The sequence below is a fragment of the Macadamia integrifolia genome, unplaced genomic scaffold, assembly GCF_013358625.1.
Source record: "Macadamia integrifolia cultivar HAES 741 unplaced genomic scaffold, SCU_Mint_v3 scaffold1998, whole genome shotgun sequence".
NCBI lineage: Eukaryota > Viridiplantae > Streptophyta > Magnoliopsida > Proteales > Proteaceae > Macadamia > Macadamia integrifolia.
In genome coordinates this window covers 10,224-25,688 of record NW_024868458.1, presented here as the reverse complement: position 1 = coordinate 25,688, position 15,465 = coordinate 10,224, and the positions used below count along the sequence as shown (strand labels likewise).

At 34.4% G+C, this 15,465-nt stretch overlaps 2 protein-coding genes and 1 long non-coding RNA gene across 9 annotated transcripts; 1 reads left to right on the top strand and 2 right to left on the bottom strand.

Moving 5' to 3' along the window:
* The first annotated feature begins 569 nt into the window (after nt 1-569).
* LOC122065414 lies at nt 570-1,676 on the top strand. Its single transcript, XR_006136003.1, has 2 exons — nt 570-1,068; nt 1,159-1,676. It is a non-coding gene; the product is annotated as an uncharacterized LOC122065414 (long non-coding RNA).
* An 817-nt stretch (nt 1,677-2,493) lies between these two features.
* On the bottom strand, nt 2,494-7,348 carry LOC122065399. Of its 5 annotated transcripts, XM_042629204.1 has the most exons (11): nt 7,065-7,346; nt 5,461-6,729; nt 4,224-4,321; nt 3,984-4,068; nt 3,803-3,892; nt 3,632-3,715; nt 3,327-3,452; nt 3,131-3,231; nt 2,971-3,043; nt 2,767-2,852; nt 2,494-2,648 (listed from the first exon to the last, which is right to left on the bottom strand). In XM_042629204.1, the coding sequence occupies exons 1-11, from the start codon at nt 7,221-7,223 to the stop codon at nt 2,642-2,644; spliced, it is 2,178 nt and encodes a 725-aa protein (XP_042485138.1). In that variant the 5' UTR covers nt 7,224-7,346; the 3' UTR covers nt 2,494-2,641. The 5 variants fall into 5 exon arrangements, with proteins under 5 accessions (XP_042485138.1, XP_042485139.1, XP_042485140.1 ...); XM_042629205.1 differs by lacking the exon at nt 3,327-3,452 and having other exon boundaries at nt 7,065-7,347; XM_042629206.1 differs by lacking the exons at nt 2,971-3,043; nt 3,131-3,231; nt 3,327-3,452 and having other exon boundaries at nt 7,065-7,348.
* LOC122065400 (protein AGENET DOMAIN (AGD)-CONTAINING P1-like) lies at nt 7,304-14,956 on the bottom strand. 3 transcript variants are annotated; one of them, XM_042629209.1, is made up of 9 exons: nt 14,726-14,956; nt 14,093-14,627; nt 13,808-13,878; nt 13,409-13,429; nt 12,714-13,194; nt 11,370-11,807; nt 10,857-10,921; nt 7,482-7,545; nt 7,304-7,389 (listed from the first exon to the last, which is right to left on the bottom strand). In XM_042629209.1, exons 2-8 carry the CDS (start codon nt 14,570-14,572, stop codon nt 7,533-7,535), a joined length of 1,569 nt encoding a protein of 522 aa, XP_042485143.1. In that variant the 5' UTR covers nt 14,573-14,627; nt 14,726-14,956; the 3' UTR covers nt 7,304-7,389; nt 7,482-7,532. The 3 variants fall into 3 exon arrangements, with proteins under 3 accessions (XP_042485143.1, XP_042485145.1, XP_042485146.1); XM_042629211.1 differs by having other exon boundaries at nt 7,350-7,386; XM_042629212.1 differs by lacking the exons at nt 7,304-7,389; nt 7,482-7,545 and adding an exon at nt 9,101-9,237.
* Nucleotides 14,957-15,465: the final 509 nt, after the last annotated feature.

Genomic DNA, 15,465 nt, shown 5'->3' with positions numbered 1-15,465 from the left:
TCTGATACAACTAATAAAATATTAAATCAGTGAAAAGGCATTAAAATCAGATCTGGACCCTTGCATTGGTATCAATACACGTGTCACCCCCTGAAGGTGGTATTTTACGAAATTGTACGAGATCGGAATTGCAGACGAATTTTTTCCGTTTCTAAGGGGATATGTTCAATACTGGTAGGGCATTCTGTTGCTATGTGCCGACAAATGTCACATGCCCGGTACAGTGGCTGGATCTGCCAGTTCAGCCCTGCATATGGTATATTTATGTGGTTGTCAGTGCCAGCTTGCTTGGACAGGACCTTGTAAGAAGCAATTTCTCCTCTTTTGTACTTCTAGTTATTTTTGTTGCCAGACAGGTTTGCTATTTCATTCATCAGAAGGGATGTGGAAGATGCATATTGGATGGTCCATGGGTGCACGAAAAAAACTTAGTATGTATGTAACAGTGCTCCCTGGTATTGCAGTAATTTCTTAGGCTGATAGTCTCCAACCATTCACCAGAACCAGAAGAAATCCCAGCTTCCTTTGCTAATTGAAGGAAACAAATTCAAATTTCAACAGGTAATTGTGAGAGAGATGGTCCAATGTTCAGTAGCATATAGAGTCGACAGAGATGGAACCTGAAAACATAGTTAACTAGTGCATCCCATACCTGATGGAAAGCTGCAAATTGTATTACCTGAAGGCTCTGTTTGGTTGCACGAGATATTGAAGGGAAATGAAATTTTCAAACTTTAAAAAGAAACTTTTGTAATCATAACGCCACTTGATTGTATCACTAACTCCAAATCATTCCATATTTCGTTATTAAATTTCACTTTACTTAGCATCCAAATCCCTTGGTTTTGAAAAGTAAATTAAAAATAACATCTAAAAAGTATCATTATTTAATATCGTATGAAATGTGAGTAGTTTATGTAATCATGTGGGGTAATGATTCTGTCATCTTGTATGCATGCAGTCATTTCACAACCGTTGTCTCATGATTCTTGGAATAGCCCTTGGCTGGATCAGGCATGTCGGTGTATTTGGCTTGATGGGATCAGTAGAAGACCGTCTATCCCTGGAGTGAGTGATACAATTACGCTCCCTTTTCTTTGCCTTTTTAGATTAGTTGATGATCATTTGGTCCTAATCTTTGTGCTTTCATTGTGGTAGAGAGGTTATTAAGTGTTGAATGTCGACAACATGGACATGAACAGAATTGCTTCATACCCTTGAGGTGACAATCTTCTACAATATGATGCTGAGGATTCTCCCCTCCTAGCCCAAGTTTCAGAGGTTTTTCCACTAGTCGGTGATTTAAACCCAGAGAAGATGGAGAAACAAAGCCAAGATTTGGCGATTAGAATTATGAGTTACTCAAGTTGACACTCTAGCTGGGAATGGGATACGGACTGGATGAGCTTTTCAGGTGCACATGGTGGCGTATTTTTGGTGCAAGTGTATGTCATATGTTTCTTTTTGTTAAGCCAAGGAAATTGGTTTTGATGGATGCTTTGTCTCTGAAAATATCCATATGCATCCAATTCATGCTAGTTTACTGTATTTTTGTTCCTTTGTATATTGGTCAAAATGTATATTTCTTAGTTGCAGTGTCTGTAATAAGAGAGTAATTACATTATCTAGCTCTTTTCTATTTGAAACAAGTGAATCAGGTATAGGATCTTTGGAGACTCAAAGTCTCAACCATTGACTAAACATGCCTTCTTATCATACTTGTTTGGCGGTTCATTAGAAGCACCGAATTGCCGTGGGATCATCTCCACTATAACGGCCTCAAACTGTTACATGCTTCATACAAAACATGGTGATCACAAGTTATGGAGATTAGAGAGATTTCACCAATTGCTTGTAACACCACAGAAGGTTCTATAGGGAAAATCAGGGATGAATGTGGACTGACCCACTAGATCCCTTCCATTGTTACTGCTTACTGGTTGGTCCCCTGGGACTACTTATTCCTCAAAGAAATCTTCTTTGTATCTGAAAATGTAATCAATTAATTTAACTAATTAAATTGGGTTTGATAGAAATACATCAAAATATCCAACAGAAGGATCAACGGTCAATTTTACCGGTTTGACGATAAAACCCAGATTTCAACTTTACCAATATAAAAAAATGGATTTTCTTGAGAATTTTAAAATGAAATTTTCAGTAAATTTTCAGTAAATTTTAACTTTTTACCAATTTTATGGTTATCAGAATCAAAACATAAAACGTGCAAAGTTTATCAAAATACCCTACATTAACCCTCCACCAATGCATGCATCAGATTTTAATCAACAAAAGCCACAATTTTGGAAACATATTCAATTTTCTATTAAGATTGGTCAAAATCAAATTTATTGATCGATATATCAAATGGTGGTAGTCCCATCAATTTTTGAATTGAATGATAATGCTCATACGAAGTGAAAAAAAAAAAAAATTCTCAAATCAGTCAAACTAAGTCAAAAGATCAGTCAAATCAAAGCATCAAAATCAAGATTGATCAAATCAAACAGTTTATTGCAACCCAATTCAAAATGGATGACCGGGAATTTTCAAAACCCGAGATTCACATTAATACAATTGAGTGCATCCTAGTACAATTATGTTCTAAAGATTCATACGCTCCAAATAGTCGCGCCTTCGGTTAATACCTAAATAAAAGTTAATAAATATTAGAAAAAAATAAATATTAAAAAAAATTAATGTACAATACCTATTGATTTTAAAATATGCAAATAATATCTATTGATAAAAAACAAAATGACTTACTTTATTGAAGTTTCCTTTTTAGCATTGTTTCCGGAGAATAGCATCAAGTCTTCTAGGATCTTCTTTCGGATAAATACAATGTCATCCTTCATTTTGGAAGAATAAATAATAAAATATAATAAGTTAATCATTAAATTAATATAAAACTACGAAAATGAATTTCTATATGTATATGCTCCATATAGATTACAAACATATCCATACTTGTGAGAAATTTTCAGTCAATTCCCCATTCCAACACTCCATAAATTTCAACATGAAGACACCACAATCATTCCTATGACAAGATTTGTCAAGCAAGTCAATATATAATGAAAACATAAGAGAATGTTTTATTTAAACCCAATATTAATGAAAAACATACAGGTTTGTTTGTAATGGAAGTTGAGGCCGATCTTGACTCCATTTGGAAATTGAAAGTATCCTCCCTTCATTTAGCAAGGTTAATATCCTCTCGCATGTATCCTTTTACAAATCATTCATAGATTAAGCCATCTAGGAAATTAAAATAATGTCTTAAATGAACCATGATAAAAAGTAACTATAAACAATAAACAAACCACAATTTGGTGTGTAATATCAGGAACATTTTTTCTTCGTATGGAATCCAGAATATCTATTCTTTGATCCTTCAAATTTATCACGTATAAGAACCAATGATTATCCAAGCATATGGGGATGAAAAGCTGCATACAAATCACTATAAGTAGTCAAAGTTTAGTACATAGTCAACTACTCATTACAACAACATACTTAACAAAAAAGAATTAAGATGTACTCAATGCAAAGGTATAGCAAAACGGGAAAAAATGTAAACATAATAAAAAAAAACACACTTGGGGCAAGGATTTTTTTAAATAATTACCAATTCACAACGAGTCAAGTTGTAGTCTAGGTTCTTCACTGAATAGAAACATTCTAGATCCTCTACTCCTTTAGCAATCTTTTCCTACATAACCATTTAGAAAATTAATACATACTATTAACTTAGGTCATCACTTGTTTTAATCTTGTACAAACAAAAACAAAAATTTACCCCAAAGTATGTGGGAAAGTAGTGGCGCGATATGACTCCATCTAGTTTTTTTTGTTTGAGGATTAGCATTTGCCCGAAGATATTAACAACCTACATAACATCCAAAAAAGATAATAGGTTGTTAGTATATGAGGTAATTAAGAATAATCCTATGGGGAATACTATCATGTAGTGAACTTACTGGACTCCCAATCCAATTTTGATCTTCTAAGGTGTAGAGTTCCACTTGAGTTGCATAATAGTCTCCTATGTGTACCGAAAGTTCTCTATGAATGACAATTATATCATATAATTAGAATTAATCACATGTTACCGTACATGTAAGCCAAAATTATAATTTTATTGAAAGCACAACGGATGACTCTTGCAAATTTAGATAACGGATACACCATTCAATTATTAATTTTATTCTTTTTCTTACCCATCATTTTCTCTCATGTTGAAGATTTGTTTGCTTGCACTGCCATCCATGTCGTTTACTATGAATCTATCATGATGTGCTACAGGATTCTTCACTGCCTGCCAAGTTCATGAGCTTACTTTATTTATCTTACTATGAACTTATTAAATGAGTGAAATAATTTTTTTTTTCTTTCTAAAAGTAAATAAAAGAATATCATTAAATAAAAGAATGAGAAGATACAATCAAAACAAACTGTTTCGTTATTCCACCTTTGGTATTACCATCACCAGAATAAGAACCCAAACCAACATAATCTGAAACAAATTACATAAACTGATATCTGGATCTTTTTTGAAAAATCCAGCTTACATCATAGATAATAAAAGATGGAGCATTATTCTAAATTGTAGAGCATTTAGTTCCAATAGAAAAATATTATCTACTCATCAATTTCCCATATGTAGAAAAATTCCCAACTCAACTCATCAAGTTCTCCATGCCAATCAGAAACTAAACTTTAAAACTTAGACCACAAATCCAGCTTTATCAGTAAAGCCAAAGTAATAAATTTCATGGCCATTTTTTGTATGCTACTCGAAATGAAACTTTACCATGTTAGTAATTTTTTACTAAAATTTTGAAGGAACTTTTGGTCTATATATATGGTTCATATGTATATATTTATGTATACAAGTATCTATAATACAACAAATTTTTACACTAATTTTTTTTATTTTTTTTTTGTTGGAGGATTATTTCATTTGAGGTTTTCAAATTGACCAGAAAGAAAAATGTTTTGAACTTAATTATAAGTTATTACTCTTATATTATTTTCAATCATTTAGTACTCTAATGCCTAATATACAGAGAAAAACATACTCTTTAAGGGAGGAGGCTAGAATTTATAACTCGGCTTTAAGTTGTTCATGACATTCTGTAAAATGCATCTCTGATGAACTCACTTTCCACATGACCTGTAAAAGAAGATAACAAGTTGCAATAAACTAGTGGGCAATCAATTTTTTTTGTTTGTTTTTTCTTAAAAACACTTATTTGCAAAGTTTTGTAGGACCCAAAAACCACATGTTTAACTTCATAGTAAAAAAATTATTTTTATATAATTTATTTGTCAATTTCATTTAAATAAACTATAATGAAGTACACTAAACTACAACTGACCATTTAGCAGTTAGCACCAATGACTAGGTCATGTAAACTTTTGAATTCTAATCATAGTAATTTTCTTTGTACTTACATCGACATCTTCATCAGCACGCTTTCTCCACTTAGAATATGATGGATCCATCATCAAGTCTATCTTTCTTATCTCACTTTCAATCTTCTCCTTCACACTATTTTGCAATTTCAAGATCTTCGTTTCGACTGCTATTTTCCCCTCAAAACAATTTATGAGTTCCTTGACTGAGCTCATTAGCCATTCATTCTTAATTTTCACGGAATTGTGATCAAAGCAAACCTCGTACCACTCAGTCATCTTGGCTTCAGAAATGTTTTCATAAGTGGTAGCTTGAATCTGTTGAATTACTTCACACATTTGATCCAACATAAGACGACGTGTATCCTTCCTTGTAATAATGCATCTTTTAAAGATATCACCATAGCGGTTGCAAATGGAATCAATTTTTGCACTGTCCATGTCTATCTTTCTGATCTCAATTTCAATCTTCTTCTTCACAATTTCCAATTCCAAAGCCACCATTTTAGCCATTGTTTTCTCCTTAAAACATTTTTCAAGTGTCTTGACCGAGCTCATTAGCCAATCATTATAAATATTCAGGGCTTTGTGATCTGAGCAAGCCTCATCCCATTCATTTATCATGGCTTCAGAAATATTTTCATATTTGGTAGCTTGAATCTGTTGAACTATCTTACACATTTGGACTATTAAAAGACTGCGTGTATCCTTCCTTTTTATGGAGCAAAATTCGAAGATATCACCATGATGAGAACAAATCGAATCAAATGTGTGTGATAAACTGACTGGTATCATATACCCCTGTACATTTTCATACTGGGTTGCTTCATAAACAAAGAGAGCTCCAAATTGCCTCTCTTGAGCACTCTTCAACTCATTAGTACTTATATCCACAGTGCTCAATCTGTTATCTAGATCTTGATTGTTCTCAATTACTTCAGACCTTTGCTTATCAAATGTAGGGGGGACTAGTTTAGAGGAAGATGCTTGATCAGTTGAGGTTTGGGGCCTTGTAATAGTAGCTGAAGCCTGGTCCCTTAGGTCAGTAATAGCACCAGTTGCTTCTTGCATATTATCAATCAAAGTCTCATCATTCGCATGGCTCATTTCATAGCTAGCAGCAAAAAAAATGGAATTCATATGTTCTAGAGGAGTAGCTTTTTCAATAAGTTTATGTTGGCCACCTACTAGTAGTCCAGAAAGCTCAACAATGCCAGTTGGGTCAGCCTTCATGTTTCCTTCCTTAACTAGAAGACATGTATCTTCTTCTCCTTCTCCTTGTATAGGATCAACCTGTCTGCTAACATACTGTGCCAGGTAAAAGCAATCTCAGTGAACAATAAAATGATAATATTAAAACATAATTGAAAAAGCAAACATACATTGAAAATGAACTCTGTTTCTAGGGCATCGTTTTTTGTGTTAATGATTTAGATCCTATTCAAAATGCTTATGTCCAAGCATTTTGAATAGGATTAAATAATATTTGATTCCTTTCCAACTTGACTCCTCAATAGAAAACTTGACTGAAGCAACCTATCATTGGCTAGAAATTGAGCATTAACATATCTCAACCTACCAAAACTTAGTACGCATTAAAACATAGTTTAAGTAGTAACCTTTTTGTGGTTTTCTTTTCATACCTGTTTGTCTTGGATCTTCTTTGAAGCATTGCCTGGCTTTACTTTCTTCCCAGCTGAAACCATGTTAAGATCATTTTGAATTTGATCTCGAACACTTTCAGGAACTTTTCGGCAAGGCGCTGCATCCCCCTTTTCTTGATGACCTAAATGTTGCTTCATTCTGTTAATCCCACCACCTTTGTATTTCTGCTCACAATAATTACACTGAAGAACCTTCCACTTTCTATTTGGGAGGTCCAAAATTTTACAATGCTCCCATGTAATGTCTTACGATTGATAGAAGATGAGCCACCAATTACAGGCCTAATCGCATTTGATATTCCTGCTGCTTGAAAACAATTTAAGCATGAGACTCTAAATAGTTAAGAAAGAAACTAAATATCATTTATACAGTCTTCAAGCTATTAGTTCCTTTACCTTCTGCAGGATTTAGGAAGGGAACATTATGTTGTTCATCCACCACTTTTGTCAATGACCTAATCTGCACAATGCAGCCAAAATTAAGTGTTGACAATTATCAATCTCAACCCAATTCGTTGTATTGCATGCTTGCTTAGATTGTTCTTGATTGAGACACACCTTCATAATTCAGAGTAGCCATTAATCATAATTGACTCTAGGTACACTAGCTTCTATGCTTCTTAATTTTCTATGAAAGCATTTGGTTAATTTTCTATTCCTTGTATGGCAAAAGTTTCTTTAATTACATGGCCCACCTAGGAGGTTGCTTTTCTATCCAATTGTTTTCAACGATGCATTTTCCCAAAGTTTCCATATTTTATCCATTTTATAAAAGTTTGAAGTTTTCTTCACCATGTGGAAAATTTTACTTTAATTGAAACTCGACATGCTTTTGAGTAACCTGAGGCTTGTCTACCTACAAAATTTGGCTCCCCTTGATCTACCACATAGCAATGAATAATGAATAGGGTCTAAGAAAAGGCTTTTCTAAATAATGGGCCTTGGAGAACACCAAAGGCCTGAGGTAAAACCACATTAAAATGCATTTGAAAGCATAGTCTTATAAATTAAATGAGTTAAATGGGTCTGGGTGTGTGCACGAGTGTGTTAAATGATCATTTTATAATTATTTAATGGAAAGTGATTTCTGTCTACATCTACATGCGTAATGTATGCTAGCATTCCCTAAGTCTATCTCTTTCTTCCCACAAGAGAAGGTAGTGATGTCATTTCTTTGGGAGAGGAGAGAGAGACTTAGGGAAACTCTAGCATACGATGCACTCCTTGATAGAATTCGATTTTCCTTATCCTATTTCTTTGTCTCCAAAATAAATTTAGTTTCCCAAAAAACCCAAGAAGGAAAAAAAATATAATGGACAATCCACAAAAAAAAAAAAAAAAAAAAAAAAAAAAAAAAAAAAAAAAAAAAAATTGCTTTGTTCTAAATCATGCAGAACTTTTTAATTTTAGATGAAAAATATTGCTGATTTCATTTAACTATTGCTTTACATTACAATTGCCAAGTTATCAAACATCAATATCTGGTATAAAAAAAATTTATGATCCAATGAGCTTTTCTGTTAACTGAACACTGTCGACTCAACTCATCAGCCAATTCATTAATATACTTATAAGGGAAAAAAAAAAAAAGACGTTATGAGAAGGAAGAAACGAGAATGACTTCAAATAAAACCTCATTAGAGATTAGAGAGATCTAGAGTAGAAAAGAAAGTATGATGAGTATGGAAAAGGTACTTACCGGCTGTGAAGATGTCCCAAAAGGGGGAAAGATCCATTTTCCATTTACATAATCCCGACGGACCCGCATTTCTGCTTGTGATACAGTCTCTATCTTACCACCGTCATCAGACCAAATGAGGACGTGATAAGATATGTTTTTCAGTTCGGAAGGAATAATACCAAGTATCTCTCCCTTTCGCCATACTTTATCATCATCTGAATACACCTCAATAAATTCATCCCAATTGAACATATTATGATCATTCTCCAACTCCTCCAGAGGTGGAGACCTTAATCTGGAAGCATTCGCATGCATTATTACCCACTCATCTTCAATCCAAACCTCAATATGGTTTTCGCATAACTTCGAGATGGTTGCTGTGTGCCACCCTCCAGACTTAATTCTGTAAACCTCAACCTTCGCTCCAATGCTAAGCTGTGTCTGATCCATAATTGTTTCTTTTATTAACACCTGCAAACCTCTCAGTTAATAGAAATTGAACTAAGGATATATATATATATGTAAGAAAATGATTAATATTTGCAGCATAGATATATTGTTGACACATTTTACATCTCAAGTTTTACTCAATCATGTCATTTGCCAATATATTCTTCTTATTTATAGTAAAAAAACATATTCTCAATACTGCTCCCAGTTTAATAAGCTACTCAAAATTGCCCCACACTCATTGTATCACATGGATGATGGATAGATGATATCACTATTTTGAAAGTGAGATAAACAAGACATAGTGTGGGTTAGTCAACTGTCAAATTTCAGATCTAAATATCCTCCTTTGTATTGATAGCATCCCAATGTCTACCATGCATGAATCTTTAAAGTTTTATTTTTGCCGCTTGAAAGATTTTTGTGAAGCTGAAATTTAACATGTGAAAGAAAGATCAATTCAGATAATGCCATCTTTACTTGTGGGAAAAAGAATCACATGACGCCGTCTTGTAGATTAAGACAATGGGGCAAGGTGGACTTCACCCCACCCACTGTGCCTAGGCGTAGGGGAACATGACCAGGTAGGGATCTTTGTTTCTAGGTGGTCCATTCAATTAACGAGCACCCAACGATGATATGAGAAAAATGTGATTTTTTTTTTTCTTATAGAAAAAAATATGCCTCAAGAGTGCACAATTGATGGTAGATCTTTGTTACTGTGTGTGAAATGGTTGAACAAGTAAACATAAGAGATCTTAAGAAAAAAAAAAGAAGTTTAACATGAAAAGAGACAAAAAAGAAAAAAAAAACAGGTCTGATGGTAATATATAAAATTACCTGGTTGAGCGATGAATCAGACCGTGGCTCATGAAGAATCCATTTCCCATCTCTCCATTCACGATGTACCCTTATATGTCGTTTTTGTTTTATGTAAGTGTATCCTCTTCTGAGATTGTTGGAGACCACATAAAATGAAGCGTTCTGTTTTCTCGATACCTCCACCTCCAAGATGTGTCCCTTGTACCAGATATCATAATAAGAATCATATGCCTCGACCTCATCGTGTAATTGGAATATCTTCTTCTGATGGCTATCTTCTTTCTCATCCACTGGCAGTTTAGGCCTTACCACCGATGCATCATACAACTGCGGCTCACCCCAATCCCACATGTTTTCTGATTCAACCAAAACTTGATTTCCTCGCAATTCCAATATGGTCCTACCTGGCATCCATCCACCCTTTTCATCGTTGAAGACCTCAACCTTATCTCCAATGCAAAATTGTGTATCTTCCAATTTCCTTCGTTATAAATAAACATATAAAATTAGTATGATTAAGTTAATATATATAGAAACTTGAGATTTTTTTTTTCCTTTTAGTAAAGCCAAATTTCAATGGTAACAACTATTATAATATGTATGAATAAGTTGGATTCTGGCCCCTATTTCCCCAGAATTCCAGAGGTCATTGTGAGCAGCAGAGCTGAACCATTATTAGCGTCTATGCTTTTATATACCAACAATAATAACAATAATAACATTCAAAATATTATCCCAATTTATATATATATATATATATATACTTTTTTTTTTCTGGGTAAAATTTATTTCTCTTACCTATAGTTTAGAATACAAACCTCCTCTTATCCCATGTGCCATCATCAACCCTTTTTAATTCCGTAGAAGAAGGAAAGGAGGAGTGCTGTAAAGAGTCCAAAATGGAACCGGTCAAACTTGGACAGTTATATACAAAACAAGAAATTTATGTATAAATGATTAAAAAAGAAAAAAAAAAAAGTTTCCTACACACCTATGGTAAGAGTTCCTTCCTGCATATATATATACACCCACTATGGATATAATAATTTAACATGGTATATCGATGAGAAATTTCTTAAATAGGCCCAACCCAATGTCCAACCATGTATAGAGTTTTCCACTCTGTTCTTTGGATGGTAACATGTGGGAGCATTAGATTGGTCTAGAATTTAATTTATGATATGGGGAATATTATGACTACTAAATATTGGTGATTATAAGCTATAGTGAGCAGCTGTGTGTTGATAAAAATGCCTTCATAAACATAAACAGCCAAACAGGGTGCGTTGGAAGTTGGAACCTTCTTCTCTAAATAGGAATTAATTAATTACCTGCTCAAAACTTGAATCTGTCCAATTTTCTTCCACCCACTTCGGACGAACTCTTATTCGGGACTTCGATACACCCTTCAATATATCAAAAACGTCCACTACCTTGATGGTATAAAATAGGTTCTTCCAGCTTGTACCATGATGTACTTCCCAGATCTCTCCTTTCTTCCAAACACCATTATCATCTTGTACTTCAACTACTTCATTTTCCTTGAAAATCCGATTGTTCTCTCTTTCCGCAGCTGGTCGAGACCTTATTCTACACGCATCAACAGTTATTCTCCACAATTCTCTCCTAATCTCAGCCTCAACCTCAATTTGGTTTCCAACCGATCCCACTATGGTCCCCGTAATCCATCCATCCCGATAAAAGCTGTAGACTTCAACCTCAGCTCCAATTAATGAATGAGTCTCCTCCATTTTTCTTCTTTTTAATGGCTGTAGATCACCAACGAAAGAAAGAGAAAATGAGAATCAACGGATACATGGGTTCCAATGCTCTCTGTAATTATTGAGTTAAAAATTAAATAAATAAATTAATTAAAAATAAAAAACGCTCAATATCAATACTATCAGGTTAGAAGAAGATTTAGAAGATATGGATTCTGAACGAGGAGTTGAAGTGGAAGTGGTCCATTCAGCCGGCTCAGTCCGAATCCGACTCTGTTCTATATATCTCTCTCTCTTTCTCCACCAAAATTTTCTCTTCAACCCATTTTAATCTCTCGCCCTCTCCTCGAGACTTTTTTTATGATGGCATAAGAAAAAAGCATGAGAACCCAGGTGGTTTCAAATTTGATGGAATCTTCTATCTTCCAGTGGTGTTCCAAACACGGGAAAATTGGGAAGACAATTTATACTATTTTTTTTCTTTACTTGACATCCAAACGCAACCAATCTGAATAATTTGGGCTGGGACGATGTCGGTTCTAATGAGAACGGCAGAGAGATGCCCAGGCAAACACATGACCCCACCGATGAAGCAATCTCTTAAGGTTTTTCCAGCCTTCTTGATACTACTACTACTACTACTAGTAGACCTATTTTAACAAAGAATGGACATTATGGACTAAAAGTGAACATGAATTATCAAAATTGCAGATATTTTACCCGAAGGCTTCAACCCATCTCAATTAATATCTCATGGGACAAGCTTGTAATTGTTTCCTGAGAGTTTTCTTGGGGGACATATGAAGACTCTATAGTGTGGGTCATGCCATGTATATGCGACCATATGTTACACAAATATTAACATTTTCATTATGACAAATTTTATTTTTTACTTTGCAATCATCCTGAAGATAAAAAAAAGAAAGAATATAAGTGGGAAGAAGAATAAATTACCGGTGCCATATTCAAAGCCGACGATGGTTGAAACCCTTGACCATTTTCCCATTTTTGACAAATCCTTATTTCACTTTCCTCCACATTTATGTAGCCCATTCTTGGATGGCTGACACAATAATGTATAGGAATTGAGTCATTCATGACATAACTTATCTCCAAGACCTCTCCCAGACACCAACCATTACCATATGCAAGATAGTCACTGTTCCACACTTCAATCACTTGGTGCAAATTAAGGGAGATTTTCCCATCTTTTATCTTAGGTGGCAACGGCGACCTTACTCGAGACATATCATAAAACTTGTCAATCTCATGCAAAGAATTTTTAATCCAAGACCAAACATTATATTGAACTCTTATTTGGTTTTCCTGCAATTCCTTAATGGTGGCACGTATCCACTTATTCGTAAAATCCTCAAAAACCTCAACTTGAGCCCCACTGTCTCTTAATTGAAGAAGAGTAGTTCTTTCATCAGACCTTTACAAGTCACAACACCAACAACAATTATAATAATAATCATAAAATAAATTAGCTTTAAACAAGCAAGAAATGTATGACTGAATCACTTATAATTTACATAAGTTCAGTTGTAACTATGGCCTACCTTCTTTGTTAGAATTTAAATTGCCTCTTTCATTTTTTGTTTATTGGATCTTATTTACTTGGGAGTGGGGTCTCAGTATGCCCTCACCTTGAAGTAAAGTAGAACCCCCTTGTGTGCAATTCAAGTGGAGCTAAAAAATTTCTGTATAGGTGAATCTGAGTTTGCCAAATAGTAAATCAGGGAATTTCAAAAAAAAGAAAAAAAAAGAAAAGAGAGAGAGAGAAGAGACTATATCGAGTGCATGGAAGCACACGGGATGGTAGGCCTACATACAAGAGCATAAATAGAAATGTAGTTTAAAATTTGACATATGATAAATTCAAATCATTTTCTAAACATTCAACTATCATAAATTCAAGATTATTCTCCCATGTGAAAAAAAGAAGAAGGCATATTGATCAATTTTGGGTGAAGGCATACTGGAATTTCTCTCTATTTGTTAATTTCCTATTTTTTATTTTTACTAATTTAAGTTTGACTAACCTCCTTTCTATTGTGGAATGGTCTTTGAGCCCACTGGAAAAGTCTCGACTCTTGATTGAAGGTATAGAAAGACCCTGTAACAATTTCAATGAATCAATCAAATAGGAGTTCTATATTCACCCTGTAATCTTATTTTATTGAACAAGTTCTTCATTTTTTTTTTTTTTCGTTTATAGAAAATAATTATATAAAAGATTTTCAAATACCTGTTGATTATGTAAACGTCAAGTTCTTCATTTTTTTTTTTTTCGTTTATAGAAAATAATTATATAAAAGATTTTCAAATACCTGTTGATTATGTAAACGTCGCGGTGGCGTAGGAACCCATTCCCCATCCACCCATTGCCGCCGTACTCGTACTTGCGACCTGGACACTGAATATATTTTTAGCTTACCAGACCAATATGGATGCAAGGCAAGGACAGAATAAGAGATGTTGTTCGTCCCAGCTGTGCCATGATGATGGACTTCCCAGACTTTCCCAGTGATCCACAAGTCATAATAAAGTATCTCAACGACTTGGCCTTCCTCAAAGATCCTATCATTTTGATCATCCTCCGGAGACGGCCGAGGTCTTATTTTATCCCTTCCAACACGCATTTTCATCCTATTTATCTCCAGCAGCGTCCTAGTCTCTACCTCATAATATTCGGATCCGTCCACATCCAAAATGGTCGCAGGAATCCATCCACCAACTTCCACATTCCTTTTTTCTAGTACATAGAAGACCTCGACTTCTTCTCCAACTCTAAAGTGCATCACCTTCATTTCTGCGTTTAAATGAGTATGAACAGAATTATCTCAACTGCCCTGTTTCCTTTCACTGGATACAAGAAGAAGAAAGTGAGAAAGGAAAGGGAATTCAAAAAGGGATAAAAGATTAACTATCTGCTGAGAAAGATATATATGCAATAAACTGACCTGAAACTGATCTCAGACATCCACACTCACCGGCCGGTATCGCTGTATTTCACTCTTCCACTCCCGTCGACAGGAATCGGCCAGACAAATAGATGGCTGGAAGGCGCTGCGATGACCCCCTCTCTAGTCAAATTAAAAAAGAGGAGGGGACTACACTCTTCCCCGTTTCTTCGCTTTCCGGGAAGTTCATCCTCTCTAGTCTAGTGTGGACAGGTAGATGGATATCTAGACTTTTTCTCTTTTAGAAGATGATGCATTTGAAAATAAAGTTGAGAGGTGCAGTATAAGTCCCTTTCCATCCTCACATCATCATATATCTTATCTATTCTATCATCTATGTGATGGACCCAATAGTCATATATAATTAATATATATATATATATATATATATATATATATACACGCGTGATATGATGTTGGAAAACGGTTCCTTCTTTTTTTTGTAAAAAAAAAAAAAAAAAGTTCCTTACTTTCAATACAGGATTAGACTAGAGAAATAGGAAATAGTTCCCAAACTGCTCTTTGGGGGCAGGGGAGAGGAAACATCGTTAGTTTAGATATAATAATAGATATATAAAGCGTGTATATTTCTACTACCATTACTTTTTGGTATCTTTTAAACAAAATTACAAACACATTTTATTCATTTATAACAATTATGACCCAGTTCATATTTTTTTACATTTTGACAATGCTTCTTTGGCATAAATTGATGACTGTAATGACCATGCACAATACAC

Excerpts from the sequence above, each read along its gene's own strand:
- LOC122065399 (XM_042629204.1), bottom strand. The coding sequence starts at position 7,223 with ATGAAGCAACATTTAGGTCATCAAGAAAAGGGGGATGCAGCGCCTTGC. Across the intron at positions 4,069-4,223 it reads AACATGAGAGAAAATGATGG|AGAACTTTCGGTACACATAG; the intron begins GTAAGAAAAAGA and ends TGTCATTCATAG. Across the intron at positions 3,716-3,802 it reads ACTTTCCCACATACTTTGGG|GAAAAGATTGCTAAAGGAGT; the intron begins GTAAATTTTTGT and ends ATGGTTATGTAG.
- LOC122065400 (XM_042629209.1), bottom strand. The coding sequence starts at position 14,572 with ATGAAGGTGATGCACTTTAGAGTTGGAGAAGAAGTCGAGGTCTTCTAT. Across the intron at positions 11,808-12,713 it reads CGGCTTTGAATATGGCACCG|CCATTAAAAAGAAGAAAAAT; the intron begins GTAATTTATTCT and ends GGTGATCTACAG. Across the intron at positions 10,922-11,369 it reads CAGATTCAAGTTTTGAGCAG|CACTCCTCCTTTCCTTCTTC; the intron begins GTAATTAATTAA and ends GACTCTTTACAG.